Genomic DNA, 19848 nt, shown 5'->3' on the forward strand with positions numbered 1-19848 from the left:
ACATAATCATCCCTTTAGATGGAGTTGGCGGTTTCCTGAGCAAAAGAGCAAAAGAGCCAGACAGCCTATGGCAAAGTTTTCGGCTGTGATGCTCAGCTGGCCAAGTCTACTGAAGCTCCTGAATTCTTAAGTGGACTCATTGCTGATCACTCATCTGTTACTTAAGAGTGAGAAGGAGAATATGCAACCTAAGTGTTAGAGGCTTCCAACACAGGAGGGAGGTATGCAGAAAAGCATCTGATGCAGCAGTGGGCAACTCGAATAAGGATGTGATCTCTACTCTTAGGAAACTCAGAGACTACACAGAGATAGAGAACAAGAGTCTACACACACACACACACACACACACACACACACACACACACACATACATCACATCACATATGCTAGAAACATCTGTCTAGTGTGCTCGGAGGCAGGAGAGCTTGGGAAGACTGTGCCTCCACTGGAAGCTACTCCAGAGAATATAAAGAGGTATATGAGAGGAGAACTGGGTTCTGAAGGAGAACACGTCAGGGTGGGCATGGTAGAGGCATGGCTGGGGTAGGGAAGGGATGGGGAGGTTGCACTGTGCGCACAGCATCTAGAGAATATGCAGTACTGGACAAACTCTTGAGTTATTCGAGACAGGGCTTTAGGAAAGAGGTAAGACCAAGCTGGAGTGACAGTGAGGGCATCAGCAGTTTTCCTCCATGGAACCAATGCTCGGAGCCTTCCTGGTACGTTAGGGAGGAAGATCTAAAGAAGAAAGCATGCAAAAACCAAACCAAAACAAAAGAAAATGGGGCCCTGTAAATACATTTAAGACACAATAGTGGAAACTAGAGAGATGGCTTAGTGTTAAGAGGCCTGACTGCTCTTCTAGGAGACCAGAGCTCAATTTGAAGCACTTACATGGAAGCTCATAAGTATCCATAACCAGATGCCCTGTTCTGACCTAAACAGGCAGCAGGCACATACATGCACCAAAAATACCCATACACATAAAATTAAAAAAAAAATAAAATATGCCCTACTAATACCACAATGAATATCTAAATCTCACTTAACTGTGGTGACTGCTCTGTGGCCACCAAGGGGAGAAACATCTTAGTAAGTGGGGACATTTGCAAACTCTATGATAACTGTGGACACACTTTTGCCAGCAGAGTATCAGGACTATTATCAAACTTGCTAAGCAACCAAGATGACCTTGAACTTCTGAAGCTCCTGTCTTCAGAATTACAAGGAAGCACTACAAAGCCTGGTTTATGATGCTTCAGATCGACTGCAGTGCACAAAACCTCACATGAATGAAGCGACTGATGCAGGCAGCCGGAAGGCACACCTAGACACTTAGAGCAGGGTTTTCTAAACTTTATGGTATACCAGATCTCCTTTTCAGGACCAGTGAGACACCAGGGTGGCAGAAGCCTACCCCAATGGCTCAAATTTATCAGAATTGCATGAAGCCAGGACTCATATCTAATGAGTGCCCCAAAGACATGAATTTTGGACATCAGGAGAGCCATACCTTGAGCAGCTGACCCAAGGCTACAAAGCATTGTACAAAGCATCACAGACAGGCAGAGCAGAACCAAACCTCAGTGCTAGCTCTTGATGTCACAGCCCTTTCAGGTAAGGGCAGAGAGCAGATACACAGCCCCCCTCACTAAGAGCTTCTAGAAAGCTTTCATATTAAATGTCTGGGCTTTCTCTACCCTGCTATCTTGGGAACCAAAAGTAATTGAAGTTTCAATAATTTATCAACATATTATAAGCCAAAATAGGGAAATTCCCTTGGAGCAAATTGTATTCGATAGTGAGGCAGATCAAAAGAGCCTAATGCTTTGCTGTGGCTTCCAAGAGCTGGGGATTGCTAGAAATGCCCAGTGTTCACACAACACAACAGAAGCAAGGGCTGCAATCAAAACATAACCTGACTGCAAAGGCACATGCCTGCTGGAGACAAATAGAATTCATGGTGCAAGTTTATTCTGGAATAGTCCCTAACAAACCAATGGCAATGCTTGTATGGAGGTTCATCAGGCCATGGGGCAGAGGGGGGAGGGGAAGGGCAGTAAGGTTTTGAATAATTAACAAAGTTAGCATCATTCTAAAACTTACATGTAGTCTAAGTGGAGCAGGAAGCCATCACTGGCCTGTTCCTAAGTCACCAGTCAGTGTACTTGTTTTGCTTGCTTAGGGTTTTTTTGTTTTGTTTTGTTTTGTTTTGTTTTCAAATCAGGATCTTTTTCCTTAGCCCAGGCTGGTCTTAGATCTTACAGCAATTGCTCTGCCTCAATTTCTCTAGTACAAGAATTGTAGTTGGCTTTTAAAAAACTACAAACAATTGTAGCAAGTATCTTAAAGATCATTTAAAATGAACCATGTTTCAGAAGTATTTGCTCTTCTAATCACAAAGGTGCTGAATGTTGACTGTGGAAAAGCTAAGTAGCACTGTAGGTTAAACAGAAAAGGTTAGCACACCCCTTCTAACTGCTCTCAGGCAATTGCTTCCAGCCATTTCCCGTGTGCATTCATGTGGTCCAGTAATTTCTATTCTATACACCCTCATTTTAAAAGCTATGGACTCTATGAAAATTAATGGCTGATACCTTCCTTTTGGACTATGCCTTACTTTTAAATGACAGTGTTCATTAGTAGAAAAAAAAGCAGCTGAAGTGTCAGCTACACAGAAAGAAAGGCAGTACAAGGTTACCTGACTATCTCCTACAGATTTGAGGTGAAATTAAATGACCTAATACCAGAACTGAAAGCCACCCAATAAACCAAGTTATCTTGGGCAAGGACCAGGGAACAGGTAAACAGCCATTAGATTTCCTTTTTCACTCCTCCCATGGGAATGGGTTGGATCAAGACTCCCTCAAAAGTGATGTCCCAATTCAATACCTAGGAATGTGACTTTATTTCAAAAGTCTCTGTAGATGGGATGACACTACAGATCTCGGAGATCATCCTGGACTTAGAATTCATACCACACCTGCTTCTTAAAAGGGATGAGAATAGGAATTGGGACTGTGCCAGAGATATGAGACCAGTGAAGGACACATGGAGATTAATATAGAGAATGGCTACAAATCAAAAGCTATGAGATACAGAAATTGAAAAACGCACCAAAGACTGCTTCCTTTAGCCTGTAGAGATGACATAGCCCTGCTGCACCCATTGTGATTTGGAATTCCTAGACACAAGTAACATTTAAAATTAAAATTAAAATTTTTTTAAATTCTATATTTGTAGTAATTACCTGATAAACCCATCTTCTATTGAAGATGTTTTATTAATGGAAATAGGCTTTTTCTCTACAGGAAACTTTCTGTCCTTGTTCTGTGTTGTGTCGTTTTGTTTCAATTTTAGAAGTGGAACACCCATTCAAAGCCTGCCCACATGTGGTCCATACATATACAGCCACCAAACTAGATAAGAGGGATGAAGCAAAGAAGTGCAGGCCGACAGGAACCAGATGTGGATCTCTCCTGAGAGATACACCCAGAATACAGCAAATACATAGGCAAATGCCAGCAGCAAACCACTGAACTGAGAACGGGACCCCTGTTGAAGGAATCAGAGAAAGGACTGGAAGAGCTTGAAGGGGCTCGAGACCCCATATGAACAACAATGCCAACCAACCAGAGCTTCCAGGGACTAAGCCACTACCCAAAGACTATACATGGACTGACCCTGGGTTCCAACTTCATAGGTAGCAATGAATAGCCTAGTAAGAGCACCAGTGGAAGGGGAAGCCCTTGGTCCTGCCAAGACTGAACACCTAGTGAACATGATTGTTGGGCAGAGGGTGGTAATGGTGGGAGGATGGGGAGGGGAAGCCCATATAGAAGGGAAGGGGTAGGGGCTAGGGGGATGTTGGACCGGAAAGTGGGAAGGGGAATAACAATTGAAATGTAAATAAGAAATACTCAAATTAATAAAGATAAAAAAAAAGAAGTGGGACAGCCAAGATTCAAAGTGTATCCAAGGAAGACTGATGTATCTAGGAAAACCACGTATCACTCTGACAACCCTTCTGAAGTGGCTTCCTCAGTCCCAGCTCCTGACCCTGGGAGGCTACTTTCTTGATTCTCTTAAGCTCAATGCATAGTGAATAACCACGCAGATGTACAGAAATTGATCTGCTGCAAACACCGGGACTCTGATAGTGTATAAGGCAAGTCTCCAAATTTTGCAAAGTATGATGGGTCTCTTCCATAAAAACAGAGTTCACAAGCAGCATCAACTGTAGAAGAGAAAAAGTGTCTCTCTCCTTCACAACACAGGAAGAAGAAGGTGGACTCTTGCTTCTCTTTGGTTCTCATTTAAGGATATTGGGGCCTGTTTTGTTTCACTAGGTTAACAGAAGAAAATGGACCAAAGCAAAAGGTAAGATGTTTACTGATGGTGTGGATGGGAAGAGATGGGGTTGCAAACAATGAAGAAAGAATAAAAATAGCAAGACAAGTCCTTTCCAATTCTCCACCTCAAGAAAGAATATCAACTTTGGACATGTGAAACTCCTGTTTGGTGTACATAGAGAGTTCCAGGATAGCCAGGGCTATGTAGAAAGAGGCTGTCTTAAAGAAAGAAAGAAAGAAAGAAAGAAAGAAAGAAAGAAAGAAAGGGAAGAAGAAAGAAAGAAAGAAAGGGAGGAAGAAAGAAAGAAGGAAAGAAAGAAAGCAAGGAAGAGAAACTTAAAGGAAGAGGAACAGAAAGATACAGTTAGTAATTCTGGGTGTGGCTAAGGCCTAGGGAGGAAGGAGGTGTAGTCACATGGGCAAAGGGTCAGTGAAGGGTAGGGAAAGGGCCCCCTTTCCACTAGGGAACAGGAAAAGAGGGCATGGGCAGGCAGAAAGAAGGGTGAATTTGCAGAAAGGGGGAAGGTGGAGAACAACAGGACTCTTTTATCATGGAGTATTTTCTCTGCTAGGTATAGCGGACTGAATCAACAGATGTTAGAGATGAGGGAGAGGTGTGAACTAGGGTAATAAAGTAAGAAAAGATATGGATAGGCAAACCTAGGGCGAGCCTACTCATTGGCACCAAGGGCTCAGCTGCTTTGCCATTCAAGTCAAGTCTGAGAAATCATCTTCTAGCTCTGGAGACCTTCTTAAAATAATAGCAATGGATAGAAAAGAGGGAAGAATGTGTACAGGGAATTCATAGAAATAGGCATGGAATGAATTTCAAAAAGGCTAAATAGAAGTGAGACACCACAGTGAGAGAAGAAACAGAAGAGTGTATGTGATGCATCTGAAGGGAGCTGACCAGTCTACTGACAAGATGGGCAGCAGGGACTAGATTCACACTGACAGATTCCCACAAGATTTCCAGCAGGGCTGGAAACAGCTGCCCAAAAGTTGCTGTCCTAGTGACTGTGCACAGCACAACTGAAAACTTCAGCCTAAGACAGCCTTAGAGAAGGCCAACAGGAACTCTTCCTCATGATGCATGGAAACTCCACTGCTTGGAAAAGAATGAGGGAGAAACTCATTGACCAGGGTAAAAGAAAGGCAGTAAGATCTCCAGCTGCCAGACATAAAAGCTGACATAGAGGACAGGAAGGAGGGCAAGAAATAGGGAGTAGACTCCTGGGCCAAACAGTTCTCTGTCCAACAAAGCCCAAAGGCTCCTACTAAATCTGTCTGTGAGAAGTGTACAAAGTGTGCTATTCTGTGAGCTCAGAGAATCTCTCTGGAGCTGTGAAGAAGTAGCAACTGTAAAAAAAACAAAAGCCACAAACTAAGTGTGGGTGGCACAATTCTATAATCCCAGCATTAAGAAGGTTGGAAGGATGATATGTCTGAGCCTGGCTTGGTTGAACCCTATCTCTAAATCAATAACTCAAAACTCGAAGATACAGCATATTTGGAAGTGGGTTTCAAGTCTGTGCTATCTGCACACTGTAGGACCTTATTATCATCTAACACTGGTGTATACTGCCAAGCTGCTTTTTACCTCAGATATCAAATTTGTAACTCACTCAACCTAGTGTCATTAGAGATGAGAAGACTGGAGCTTTTGACCAGGAAGCTGCCAGATGTAGAGTAACAGTTTTAGAGAGGAGGAAAGGAACCCAGTCAACCAACCCAGAAGAGTCTGCTCCAGATAAAAAGATGACCATAGCAGACTATGTTATAATAGATATATCCAGGATTCTTAAAGAAATAAAAGGAGTTTTTATAAACAGTAAGAAGCAATGCCAAACTCCCCCTACCCCTGCCCCTTGCACTCAAATCTCAGTATCTAGCCCACACTGTTCTGAAACCGCCACATGAGCCCAGGGAATGACAGGTGTGAACTACCACAGAAAGGCTAATATCAAATTTTAAAGGACTGCTTACAATGTTCTCTGAAAGCAAGAATATTGATCTGTCTCATTCACTACAGTAGTGCCTTGTCTTCAATTATGACTGACAGTCTTGAGAAAATACATCTAATGCTGCTTTAGAAAAAAAAAACAACTGTCATCATAAAATCTAATACACAGCAGACTATAGGCCACATCTTCATCCCCAATACCTATAAATGGCAAACAGAAGTTGATATCGGTGGTCCAGGGTTATCCAGGCTATGGAAGAAAGAAAACAGAGCTGTCAGGTAGAGTCTTAAGGATGCTCTGTGGATCATCTAGAAGCTGGAAAGAGGGGCAAGGCTTCTCTTGGATGCTGTGAAGAGACGGGGACAACTCTCAAGCTTCCAGAAGCCCACAGGCCTGCTGACACTGGGAAGTCAGTAAACATGACACATTTTAGATTCTGACTTCCAAAGCTGTAGGGTGATGAGGTGGTTTTGTTTGTTTGTTTTGTTGTTGTTTGAGATAGGGTCTCACTATACAGCCCTGGGTAGCCTGGTACTCACTAAAGCAGCCTGGCCTCAGACTCACAGAGATCATCCTTTGTATCCCAAGTATAGGGATGGAAGACATGGGCCCCAGTGCCTGACCACATTTGAGGAATTTTAGCCATTAAGTTGATGATACGTTGCTCCATCATCCATAGGAACTGATACATGTATCAACACTGAGCAACACTCATGTGTAAAAAAAGTTAATCTCTCAGAAGTTGAGAGTAGAGTGGAAGTTATCCAAGGCCAGAGGTTAGTGGGTAGGGTTGGTGGGGACCTGCAGATAGTAAAATTTACTTAGAGAAAATCAGCTCTGGTATGTACTGCATAGAAGGTGATTAGAAATGGTCTTTCTTACTTTTCTATTGCTGTGATAAGACACCACAATCAATACAACTTGTAGAAGAAAGAATAGAATAGGAGGTGTAGAGTTTCAGAGAGTTAGAGACATGATACTGAATCAAAGTCATGGCAGCAGGAGCAGCTAAGACCTCACATCCTTACCCACAAGTAAAGGGGAGGGAAGGAGGGAGGGACAAAGGGAAGGAGGGAGGAAAATGAGAGGGTTGGAGGGAGGGAAGGGGACTGGGAATGCCAAGAGTTTTTGTTTTTGTTTTTGTTTTGTTTTGTTTAGAACCCCAAAGCCAAGCCTCAGTGACATTCCTCTTTTGACAAGGCCACACATCCTAATCCTTCCCTCTAAGGGGAAGTTCTGATACTAACATCCTGTGGTCCAATCAGTTCTTGATTTGTCATTAAAGAAGATTGGGGCCAGTTGCTGGGCGGAAGATACGGACAGGACATCTGGGTCCCAGGAGGAAAGGCAGAAGCAGAGAAGAGGGGGAGTCCCTTTCTGCCATGTTTTGGAAGAAGAAGAGTGCAACAATTATGTAAGGTCTTGTGGAGAGCTGGGGCTTCTGGTCACTGCTACAGGCTGGGCTAGGTGGAGCTAGTTAAGGCAAGTAGAGAGACAGAGAATAAATTAGAAAACACACACTTTTCCAGGTGGGAGATATCTGCGCTCACCAATTGTGCCAAAAAGACAAATTATAAAAAAAAATTAACTCCATGTATGTATCTTTTATCTGAGGGTTCTTTGGAGTGGACTGATATTACAACTACTTCCCAGGAGAAAGGCAGGAAAACAAAACAAAACAAAACAAAAGCCAAGAAGGGCTAATAGGGCAGCTGACCTTGGCCAAAGGCAGTAACATATTAAAAAAATACACATAACACTTCCACAACAGTTCTACCCAAGTATTCAAAGGCATGAGCCTATGTGGGGCATTCTCATCCAAGCCACTACACAGGTAATATTCTCTGTAGATTTCAAACAGATGGAAAAAAGAAACTTCTAGGTTTTTTTTATTTGTTTGTTTTATTTTTTTAACTACCTATTGTACTACTTTTTATTGAAAAGCATCTTGTACTTACGATGTCTATTTCCTGAATTTTACCATATACTTTAATGCTAAAGGTTAAATTAATTTTTACATGCAAATAGTGTTTCTCAATGTAGGAACAATGATGATAAAAAGATGACATACCACATGAAGTAAGTGTCTTTTTTAATTGAAAAGCTGAGTAGTAAACTAAATCTCTAGGTAACATTTTCAAAACTGAGAAGATTAAAAACTAAAAAAAAACAATAAAGAAAACAAGGCTCCAGATCTACTTAAGAGTGCCCAGCTGCACACAAGCTTACCAGCAGCATAGAGGTCAGAAGACATCCGCATGGTTAATGCCAAGTTGCCTTGTTTCAGTTTCCCATTCAAGAACAAATATGTTTTATTAATTCCATTTCACCATACTTCTCCTAAGTTGGTTTATTTACAATGCCAACTTTGAAAGGCTCACTGAAGTTAATTGGACAATGAACTAGAGGCAGAAATCACTTTACAGAAAGAGAGAGCCCAAAATGCCACTTTCCACAGAGAACCAATAGTTGGGTTTTATTCAGAGTAATGGGGAGGTGGGTGGGAAGAGGAAACTTCTGCTCATAGAAGAAACTCAACCAAAGGTCTGATCTGTATGGGAACTACACATGCAGTGAGAACAAGGCTGTGTTTTTCTACTGATCTCTAATATTAACAATTATAAGCAGAGCAGTGCGACTAGCATTTGGAGCAACCCTTCTAGTGTTACAGTGACAGGCATAGTAGTTCACTTCTCTTCACACTGTTGATTTTCTTTGGGTACCTGGGCCTCTGCCTCTACCTCTACAGTGAAGTCATTTTTGATATGGAAGGTTTTACGAATCTTCTCAAGAGTTTTCCCCTTAATCATATTGGCCACAGTCTTCCAGGTGACATCAAGCAAACCTTTAATGTCTAAGTAATTTGCAGCCAGAATAAGTTCAAGTAGTGTTCCTTGGTCAACTTTTAGGAACCCTTGGTCCTGAACAGTGATATCATCAGTCCGCTTTTCTTTGTTCTCCTCATCCTCAGAGCAGAGGGCCATCCTTCTGCTGGGTGCACCACTGAAGGACCTTCTTTTAGAATTGCTGCACTAACATTTGATAAAGGACCAGGACCATCAGCTCCCTCGTCATCCATTCCCATATCTTCCAGCATGGTCTTAATGGTCACAGATTGTTTGGCAATTTGTACATCAACTTCAAATATCTCTCCATCAGAACTCTGCAACTTTATTGTAGGCATGGTGTTCTGTCTCAAGACCACAGGCTGGAGGCTGATGGACAGAGTTCACAAGCAAACAAAAGTCTCAAAAAACCCTGAGCAGATAGTCTAATTTGATTTCACATGACTCACCATATATGCTCTGAAACATCACATTACCACTAATACATTTGCATACTTTAATGAATCAAAATTAAATCTAACTAATAATAAATAGTATGTTTAAAAGTAGGGCTAGAGGTGGTTCGGCAGTTAAAGTACTTATTACACAAGCCGGAGGACTAGACTCAAGGAGGGTACAGTGGCCTGCCTGTAACTGCAGCCCTGGAAGGCACAGATAGAGCAAGTTGGCTAACAAGGCTAGTCACATTGGCAAGCTCCAGGTTCCATCAAGAATGATCCAAAGATGATCCCTGATATCAACCTTAGGCCTCTCCGACATGCACACACATGCTTACATGCATTCATACACATAATACACACACATAACACACAAATATGCATGTGATTCCTGATATCAACCTTAGGCCTCCACAGTGTACACACACATGCTTACACACATTCATATACATAATACACACATACAATACACACACATGCATGTGTATACACACACATACACACATACACACACACAGCTATGTACTACACATGAACACAAGCAAAAAGTAGGTAAAAAATAAAGTTGGAAGTAGAATACTGCTTGCAATGAGCTAGCATGGGACCTGTTAGGATTAATGGGACCTGTTGGATTAATTAATAGGTTCTAAGTTATAGCGAGGACTCAGAATTTCTGGTATGCTCTGCAGTGTAGGCCCACTACTGGTGGCAATTGTACTATATCCTCCAAAGAGCAAGAAGAACGAACTTTGAATAGTCTTCCCATTAAGAAATCACAACTGTTTGAGGATACAGCTAAATTTAAGCTGATTTTAACATTACCCAATGTTATATGTTTCAAAACATTACATGGAATTCCAATCCTGGGTAAAAATACTAATATTTTTATGTATGAGTTACAAAATAAATTTGATGATTAAAAAAATTTTTAAAGTTTTGAGTAAAACTCAAGACACTCTCAAGATGATATAGTTACTGTTTCCAGATCTTTGCTAAAAGAACTTCCAAAGATGCAGGCTTAGAAAACCAAAGCCAAGAGACTGTGGGAAGAGAGCAGCAAGGGAGAGACAAAAACCAGGAGTGGTGTGGGTCAGGCATCCTCATCACTTCTGCAGAGTATACGGCCTGAGAAGCATTCAAAGGGGCCACTGGCAAGACCTGGTAAAGGAGAAAACTCATGCACCCAAGGACTCAGCAAGCAGACTGCTCGGACATCCCCAAGGCACTGTCCTGATCAAGGAGCCACGCCTCCAGATGTTGTTGTGTTTGTGGGAAGCAGAAAGCCTGAAGGGATTTGGTGGCCATCCATTCTACTTTGTTTTAATTTGTTCCTGGACCCTGAGCAGGAGGCCTAGAGGCTGTGGTGCGGAACAAGGACAACACAGGGAAAAAAATACAGATTGTAGGACCATCAGTATCGTAAGTCACATATGAATGTGATTTGTGGATTAATGGCATGCATGAATTAAAGGTGGCACTGGGGTCCCGAGTGGAATAAGGCACCATCGACCATTAACAAATGAGTTTTGGAGTTACATGTGGTCATGTTCACAGATACCTGCAATGTCAGGTACCACTGTATATTGGAACCCATAATTTCACTGTATAATGGAACTGGTAAGGGAGAGAGAACACCTAAGATACAGAAGGGTAAATCCCATTGGGCCAGAAAAGTTCTACACAATGGCAGTCTATTCCCACATGCAAAGCTGCCTTCTTTGAGTCCAGATTTCAATTTGGCAAAGAACCAATCTTAGTGGAGATTTCACATGTCCCTTCACAGAGCCTTCAAATAAATGTGAAATGAGAGTCTAAGTACAGAAAATATAGGCTTATTCATATGAAGTTAACTCACATAGTACTTTAGGCAAGTGTTATGTTATCACCAATAGCAATTTGAGGTATTTGAAGCAGATCACGAAATAGGGAAGGAAAATTAAAACTGTTTTTGTAGCTCTAGGGTTTGGCAGGTGTGCTCCCTTCTCCTTTAAGCCCCAGAAAGTACCTGGATCTGATTATCAAATGGCTACATAGGAGAAAGGAGGACTGTCCTATTCTCCTAATTTCTTTCCAGATGTTTAATAATCAGATGGCTATTTCCTTTATAGTCAAGTGTCAGTCCCATTCACCCTCACAGGTACAGCAAGGGCAAGGATGGAGGGTCAAACTCAAATGTGACAACAGGAAGAAGTTCTAGTGTTCTCTCAGCACAAAGTATCAGCACTACCTTCCTAAGGGACCCTGGAACCACTCCCAGAAAGGTGGTAGACCCAGAGCTTTACTTGGGGTTCCTCTTAAAGATCCCCATCACACAGTAGGGAGGGAAGTATCCTTCATCAGCAAAGTTCTACTGCTCTATTGGCCAATTATGGTGCTGATGAGGGAGTCCAGGCATCCATGGAAAAAGAGTGTGGAACTCACTTCAAGACACACAGAAAAAAACTCAGGTAGGATGCAGGGTATGAGGAAGAATTGTTGGCACTAGCACCTTATGCTGTGGACACAGACAACTTTTGAAAGAATACAAGTCTTCCAAAGATCTATTTGTTTCAGGTCTATGATTCAACAGGGGGTAGATTCACCAGCTTTGTGGTTCCAGCATACTTGTTTTGCCAAACAGAATAGGGAAAGATTGATCATTTTGGCTGCATGGCAGCTGACCTAAGCAATTTAGGTCAAAAGTGCAAACAGTATGAAGAAATTACCTTACTGGCACATGCCTGCTTTATGTGTACCTATGTGCTCACTGTCCATATCCATCAACCTAGAACATTGTATCAATTCTCCACTATCCCTGAAGCCAGGAGTGGCACCCAGTTTATCACTGTGACCCCTCACTTGGCCAGAGCAGACTAAGCATTTATTTGGAGTACAAATGAATGGAAGAAGAAAGAAGTGAGTCCTCTCTTGAGTCATTAATTCTACTTTGAGATTGAATCTGCTTTTTTAAGTGTGAGAAAATAAATGGTTATATTACAGGGTACTCAGAAACAACCTCATTTAATAATGAACAGAGACCAATAATAAAAATTTCCCTGTTGTCCTCTAGTTACTGCTCTTCCTAGTAGCTCAATTTGTTAACTGACTGCATTAAAGACCTAATTTAATTAAATCTTGGACAAGGTTCAGAAGACCTGCGGAGAGCACTTGGTTTAATTACAGGCAGGGGACAAGCACCAATTTCATTGATGTAGTCAAAGTCTAAGCAATAAAGATGGACAAAGGAAAAGACCATGGCCCCAATTGCTTTTCAGGCCACGTGATGAATTGGGATCTCAAAGCTGCAACAGAGACAGAAAGGCAAAAATCAATGTATTACGCAAACTCACAGAAACAAACAAAACTGAACCTTATTCACTCTCAGAGGCTGCAGATTATGCAAACAGAAAACCACAAGTGACTGATCCCTCTTTGGAGAAATGATATATGTTGGGTAATGGTGGGGTGGAAGTCTTCCAGTACTCAAAGTCTGCAAAAGTGGCAATCAAAAGCATCTAGAAAAGTCTTCAAGATTCCTAATTGTCTAGGAATAAAAAGTTACTCCAACTCACAGGTAAATATGCAAATTTTGGAGGATGTTTGAAGAAACACATATTCCTTCAGATTTTGTTCTTTGAAGATAAATGAGGTGTACATTGTATACATTTAGAGAAAGTGTAACAACAGCACAAAAAACTGGGTAAAATGACACATATTTTGACAGGAATGTGTATGTACTCAGATGTGCATGTGTTTACATTCAATTATTCACTGTCCAGGTTAGAGACATTCAAACATCTAACAGTTCTTATGGATAAAATGTGTAAAGGCAAATTGTCCATATTACTCAAATCTTGATTTTACTCAAACAACCACCCCTCAGTTTTGAGCATTTACTGTGTATCTGACAAGTGTGACTATATGGTAAGAATTATTTAATCTTCCTGCAGCAGGCATCATCACTACCCTTAATTCATGATGAAACAAACAGGCATAGAGAGGTCAGGTGTCTTGCCAAAGATGTACAATGCCTTTACAGGTCAGGCTGTGAGCCCAAGCAGTCGGATTATGGGCTCTGCTATATGATGTGTTCACTCCCACAGTATGGTGCTCTTGGTGCTGACCTCGAGAGCTGGAGAAATCTCTGGATAGAAGGAAGACTGACATTTTTTTTCTCTTTAGTTATAAACAAGGGCTCTTCTGTGCTTTAGTAACTTACATCAGAGAAAGAAATTTATTTTAAAATAAATATAAATTTACTTTAAAATAAAGAAATGGTTAGACCTAAGGCCAACATTAATGCTGCAGAACAGGAACTATAAGAATGCACACTGTAAGAGCAAACACACACACCTAATTAGACTATCAGTCATAAAGATTGGAAGTGTGTCCCAGGAAATTACAGGTGTTGTAGGCCTCCAAGCAAAGGCAACTTTAAAGGGATCCCCAGACAAAGTCTTTGCTGAGTAGGAAGTTTTACAGCCCTTGATGCAAGTAGGGAGAATATGATACAGGCAGCTTCTAGAAACAAGTTTATATGAGCTCAGAAAGAAGATGTCCAGATAGATGCAGGATAATAGTTCTTTAACGTGACATAAGCAACAATGAGCGATAGAGCTGACAACCTTCAAAACTAGTAATTTATTCTCTATTTACCCCCAATGAATATTGAGAATATCTGTACACAGATTGAAAACAGAATGGCAGGCCATGGAGAGATGACTCAGCAGTTAATACTGGCTTATTGTTCTTCCAGAGGACCAGAATTCAGTTCCCAGCACCCATGTCTGCCAGCTCACAACTACCTGTGACTTCAACTCCAAAGGATCCAACACCTCTGGCTTACACAGGCATCTGTACTCTGTCAAGTCCAAATCTCTCTCTCTCTCTCTCTCTCTCTCTCTCTCTCTCTCTCTCTCTCTCTCTCACACACACACACACACACACACACACACACACACACACCCCATTAGAATAATAAAAATAGATTTTTAAAGAATAGAAAAATTTACATACAACCTTATTGAAGAATAAGTTACTTCCTAGGTTAAGGAGACACAGCAATGTTAATGGTCCTTGAGCCTACAAGATGTGTCTGATTGTACAGAATCACTTGTCAGGAAATGACTAGAGAGGAACTTCCCTATACTGCCTCAATTGAAACAGAGAGGAAAGGAAGCCCTGTAATTCAAAGTGAATTTTAGAAAGAATTGTTTCTGATAGAAGAATTAATCCTTCCACCCTCAGTCCCATCAAAGTTCAAAGACATAGGCAGACAAAGAACTTATAGGCCCTGGCAGGTAGATATGTATCATTGGAAAAGTTGATGCTTCAATGTTGGACCATCAGCATCTTCAGCGACAGAAATATGTGTTATCACCACATTTCTCAAGTGCCAGTCCTCCAGGGATACCGGGACATTCCTGCCACTCTCTCATGTACACCTTTGCAAACCCACATATATGCACACTACACAGTGTACAAACCCACATATATGCACACTACACAAATGCATGTGTACACTTACATAAACTCCAGTACGCAGACACTTGTTCACACATGTAGTTACAATAATCTGCAGAAGAGGCTCATGTTATTTGATATAAGTGAGAGAAGCTTCTATTAAAGAACAATGTGAAGGACGAAGAGGAATTTGTATGTTTTCCAATTATAAAATATCATTAGACTGTCTTAACAGAATATTTTAATTGAGCTAATGGAAGACATGCATCCCAGTAAAGTAGATTGAGATTTGCTGCCCGGACATAATTTTACCATCTCTCAGATTTAGGATTCCTGAGAAGAATTTATTTATAATCTTAGCTCTACCCCTAAGAATCTTTGAAGTACTTTTATGAACAACATCAGAATTGGTGAGTCCCAAGACAGATCCCAAGACTCTGATTCCCTAAGAGTCCAGGCTCTGTCTGTCCAACCACCCCAGTCCCAGACATAAGCCATGTCTGGCTGCATGCTCACCCGCCTCCGAAGCCTGTCCCGCTCCTCACGGATGGCATTCATAGTGGCCTTGGTTCGGTTCAGCTCCTCCTCTTTGCTGCACAGCATGGCTGTCAGACTTTCATTCTCTTCCCGCAATCCAGCCAGCTCTTTCTCCCACCGGGACCGCTCCTCAGTCAGGTTGGGATACAGATCCCGACCAAGGACTCCCTCGATCTCCTCAACTGTCTGAAAAATAGTCATACATCAGAGGCAGGCTAACTACCATGGAGAAAGGGGTCAAGAAGGACAGAGGCTGCATAGGAACTGTGAGCCCAGAAGCTGAATGGAGAACCTTATGCACGAGTGATGTCACTGTGCATGTGGTCATTCCTCAGACTTAGATGGGGCTGTCACTTGCCTGCATCCTAGTTTGTGCTACTCAGCAATCCCTGGAGTTAAGGACAACAGGGTCCCTCCCTTCTTGGTGTTGAGTGTGTGTGTGGTGCCCACACAATGTTTATTTCCTTAAGGAACCCCAGAGCTGGTCAACTTGCATCCAGGCAGTAGGCCAGTGAGTGATCCTGAAAATGCTGTGACAGACACGAGGTTGCAGGTTGTGCACAGTGTTTAATTGTAAGTTTCCTAAATTACAGGCCTTGTGTGAGCAAACTCAGCAGTAAGGCAGGTGACATCACCATTTCCCACTCTTGGTGTCATATCAGAATTCAGATGGTGTGAATAAGGTTCAGTCCCAAGATGGCAAAGACAAGAATAAAGCATCAGTGACCCTAGAAAGGTTGGGCCTGCCAGGGAGGTTCCTGACAGCAGGGATTGATTTAGTTAATATGATAGATATGACACAAATAGAAGACAATATTAATATTATTTGAAGAGTTCCTTAAACATGGGATTAAAGAACCAGGAAGACACATACAATTAGGAAGAACTTTCTCTGCTTGCTCTGAAACTATTCATCCATATTGTCCTTTACAAAGACCCTAGGCCAGATGGTTTTTAAATAGAAGGGGAATTGCTGAGCGGAAAGAACATATACTGATGAGAAACAGAAGAATCCCAACACTAAACATGTAGTGGCCAGCCACTTGCAAGGGCTCATGCCAGTTCCCCAGAGGAAAACAGGCGGCACGAATCTTGTTGACTCTTTCCTTAAGTGATCCTTTGTCCTTCCTTTAAAATCCAAGATAGTCTATTTGTCTCTGCTTTCTCCATTGCTAGTCATTAGAAGTTCCTTCCCATCTCCAACTTCTCCCCACTCTGAGGAGAACAGAGTTTCAAGTTAACATTACAATCAAATCTAGGACTTGTGAGACTCCAGAGAAGGAAGCACCAGTGGGTGAGTCCTTCCCATCTGGAACTGGAGAATAATGCTGGAATGGCATTTTGTGATTCATCTAGAGGCACAACCATCCTCTTGGGAAATCCAGAATTCTTCCTGACAGACCAGACTGTTCCTGTAAGACTTGGAAGTAGAGACTGCAAGGTCCAGGACATTGAGCCATGGTGAAGTAATAGAAATACTCCCAAGGCCCAGGATCAAGAAGGGCTTGACTTCCCTATTATTCTAAAAGAGACGAGGGTGTGCACATGCTGTTCCTCTCACTCCATATTTGCTCAGAAGTAAAGGAAAAAGGTGTGGCTGAGACCCAGATACACTGGCTGGGGATGGGGTGACTCAGCTAGACCCTTATCCTTCCCTATTTGGACAGCACAGACTGTTATCTCATAAATTTGGGTTCTAGAAATCTCAAGTCTGTAAGAAAACCTCTAAGGTCAACTTACAACTTAAGAATACTATGGTGGCTGGCCATAGTGGCATACAGTTTTAATCCAATTCTTGGGAGGCAGGGGCAGGTGGATTTCTATGAATTTGAGGTCACTTTGGCCTACAGTTCCAGGCCAGTTAGGACTACATGTTGAAATCCTATCTCAAAAAGAAAAGGGAAAAAAATGCTCTGGTGGGCCACACCAAAATGATGTGACTTAATGCTGTGAATGTAATGATGTCCAAGTAAATCATCTTTTTTAGTGCAAGCCAATGTTTGTCATGAAGTAATTTAGCCCAAGAAATATTTATAGGGCTCCTGCTTCTAGCTGATGGCTCAATATGTTTGTATGGCTTTCAATGGCTAATAGGTATTCTAGAAAGTCTTATGTCAAGAAAGGAGTTTGCCCTCTCCCTTCCCCTCCCCTCAGAAAGCCGAGCAAAGAGGGAGGAAGGCTCACCTTAATGGCCAAGTCACAGTGCTCGCTGGCCGTAGTGAGCTGCTCAATGTGCCTGTCCACCTCGGCCACAGAGAGGCTGCAGCTGCTCTTCTTCCTGCCACAGACAACGCTCTCCAGACCAGTCAGCACTCTCTGCAGTTCTGAGTTCAAGTCACTGCAGTTGTCTAAGAGGAGATGAGGATAAAATCCATTAAACAGGCCGACCAGCAATGACCACTCTCAGTTCCTCTCACCATGAGGGCTCACTTAGAAGCAATGGCATTTTCAAAGTTAATTTCATCCTTCCTTTCCACACAGGCTGCTACTTGAGGCTTGCAGCCAATAAAAACTGTTTATTAAGGAGTTTTAGACTTTTGTCATCTTTTAAATATGCAAAATTCTCTTGCTTTTCAACCAAGGGCAACCACACTGAGTCTTGCTACTAAGAGCAAAAAGTGTCCCAGAAGAGACTTCAATAAACCTCTTCAAACCCTCTTGCTCAACCCATTCAGACTAAGACCAGTTCCAGAAGTTCATGAAAGATCTCACAACTTCACTCAACAACAACAACAACAAAACTCAGAGTGAGCAGTGCTGACTGATAGTAACAAACAGAAACTGGAGGCAGGAGAGATGGTTCATTGGTTAAGAGCAGTGGCTGCTCCGCTGGAGGACCCAGGTTCAATTCTCAGTATCCACACGGCAGTTCACAGTTGTCTGTAACTTCTGTTCCAAGGTATCTGACACCCTCACACAGACGTACATATAGACAAAACACCACTGAATATAAAAAAATAACGTATACATTTAACAAAATCTAAATTATAAAAACTAATCTTGCCTTCAGTAAGCTTCCAATCTGCTCCCCGTCCATATGTCAACTGCTAAAGCTCCAGCTATGCAGGTTAATCCGTTACCCCCACTGAGGGAGTAACAAACTTCTACCAAATTCCATTGTTACATGTAAGTATAAAAAATTCTAATAACTTTACTTTATCTGGGTTGCTATAAAATTCCTGGACCCTGGTGTCTGGTCAAGGGAAGGCTATAACTTATAATATGAGTTAGACACATGTTACAAAATAGCTTTGTTGTAAACAAATATCCCCTTGCAAATCAGCCACTCTTCACCCATTGTTTCTGTACATTACATACTCTTCAATTATTGTAGCCAATCCTTAAATCCAGTGGGTTTCCTTCATGCAAGAAATTGGTATCTTCCCAGTCTGACTTCTAGACAGGTTCAATGCACCAGCATGGACACTTTTTGTTGTTGTTTCCTTTTGTTTTGCTAAGCTTTGGCACTGTGGGAAAATGCTCAGTATCATGGGAAGTGATGTCTCAGGACATTTTAACCAACCTCACTTGGCTGTCCACATTTATTTCCCACATCTAGGTTTCCCACGCCTAGGGAACAATCCAGCAGGAAGCTTTCTCTCCAGCTGATACAATGATCCCATCTGCTCCTCACCATCACCTCTTCCCTCCACCTCCCTTGTAAATGGAACCCACTGTCCAGCCAGTTACCCAGGTCAACTCTGAGGCAACCTCAAGGACCTTTGTGTCCCATCCTAAATCCAATCTGTCATGTAGCTTCAACCTCCCAAACTCATCCTCAAGTTGAACAACCCACCTTCCTATCTGCGGATACCACTGGGTTCCAAACTAACATTCTTCTTCAAGTTGGTGCCTGGAGTAACTTCCTCCCTCCTCTCCCCACAGGGCAGTTAAGAGTGGGCCTCTTTAAAGGCAGATAAGGCACCTTCCTAGGACAAACTGTCCAATGGCTTCCCTTATTCCTTACCATTAAACAAAGATCCAAGATCAAACGCCTTACCACAGTCGGGAGAAAGAAAAAAAAAAAAAAAACCTCTGCATATTTGAGATTCGTGCTCAGCCTGGGCTACACCATAAAATTCCTTGGGGAGTATTTATAAAATGACAATGCCAGGGCCCCACCCAGGCTAATTAAGTATGGTCTCTGGGGGAGGGGCCTAGAGACTGGAAATGTTTTCCATTACTCAAATTGTTTTGATGTGAGGATGGTTAAGAATCACAAGCTTTGGTCCTCTATCCCCTCCTAGTGTTCCCTCCTCCTCCTCTTCCT

The 19848-nt window shown here is 42.1% G+C and overlaps 1 protein-coding gene and 1 pseudogene across 12 annotated transcripts in view; both read right to left on the bottom strand.

Annotated features, from left to right (window-relative positions):
* Nucleotides 1–15099, bottom strand: Skp1-ps1 (S-phase kinase-associated protein 1, pseudogene 1; annotated as a pseudogene).
* Mcc (MCC regulator of WNT signaling pathway) overlaps nt 1–19848 on the bottom strand; it is a 474765-nt gene that overhangs the window by 54602 nt on the left and 400315 nt on the right. For 9 of the 12 annotated variants that reach the window (XM_039096842.2, XM_039096845.2, XM_039096844.2 and 6 more), the window contains 3 exons: nt 17763–17926; nt 15558–15764; nt 15106–15153 (listed from right to left, as the gene is read on the bottom strand). In XM_039096842.2, the coding sequence (XP_038952770.1) occupies nt 15106–15153; nt 15558–15764; nt 17763–17926 (419 nt within the window). The remainder of the gene's footprint in view (nt 1–15105; nt 15154–15557; nt 15765–17762; nt 17927–19848) is intronic. The other 3 variants (XM_039096843.2, XM_063277361.1, NM_001170534.2) reach the window with 1 other exon arrangement.

The sequence above is a fragment of the Rattus norvegicus genome, chromosome 18 (genome assembly GCF_036323735.1).
Source record: "Rattus norvegicus strain BN/NHsdMcwi chromosome 18, GRCr8, whole genome shotgun sequence".
Classification (NCBI taxonomy): Eukaryota; Metazoa; Chordata; class Mammalia; order Rodentia; family Muridae; genus Rattus; species Rattus norvegicus.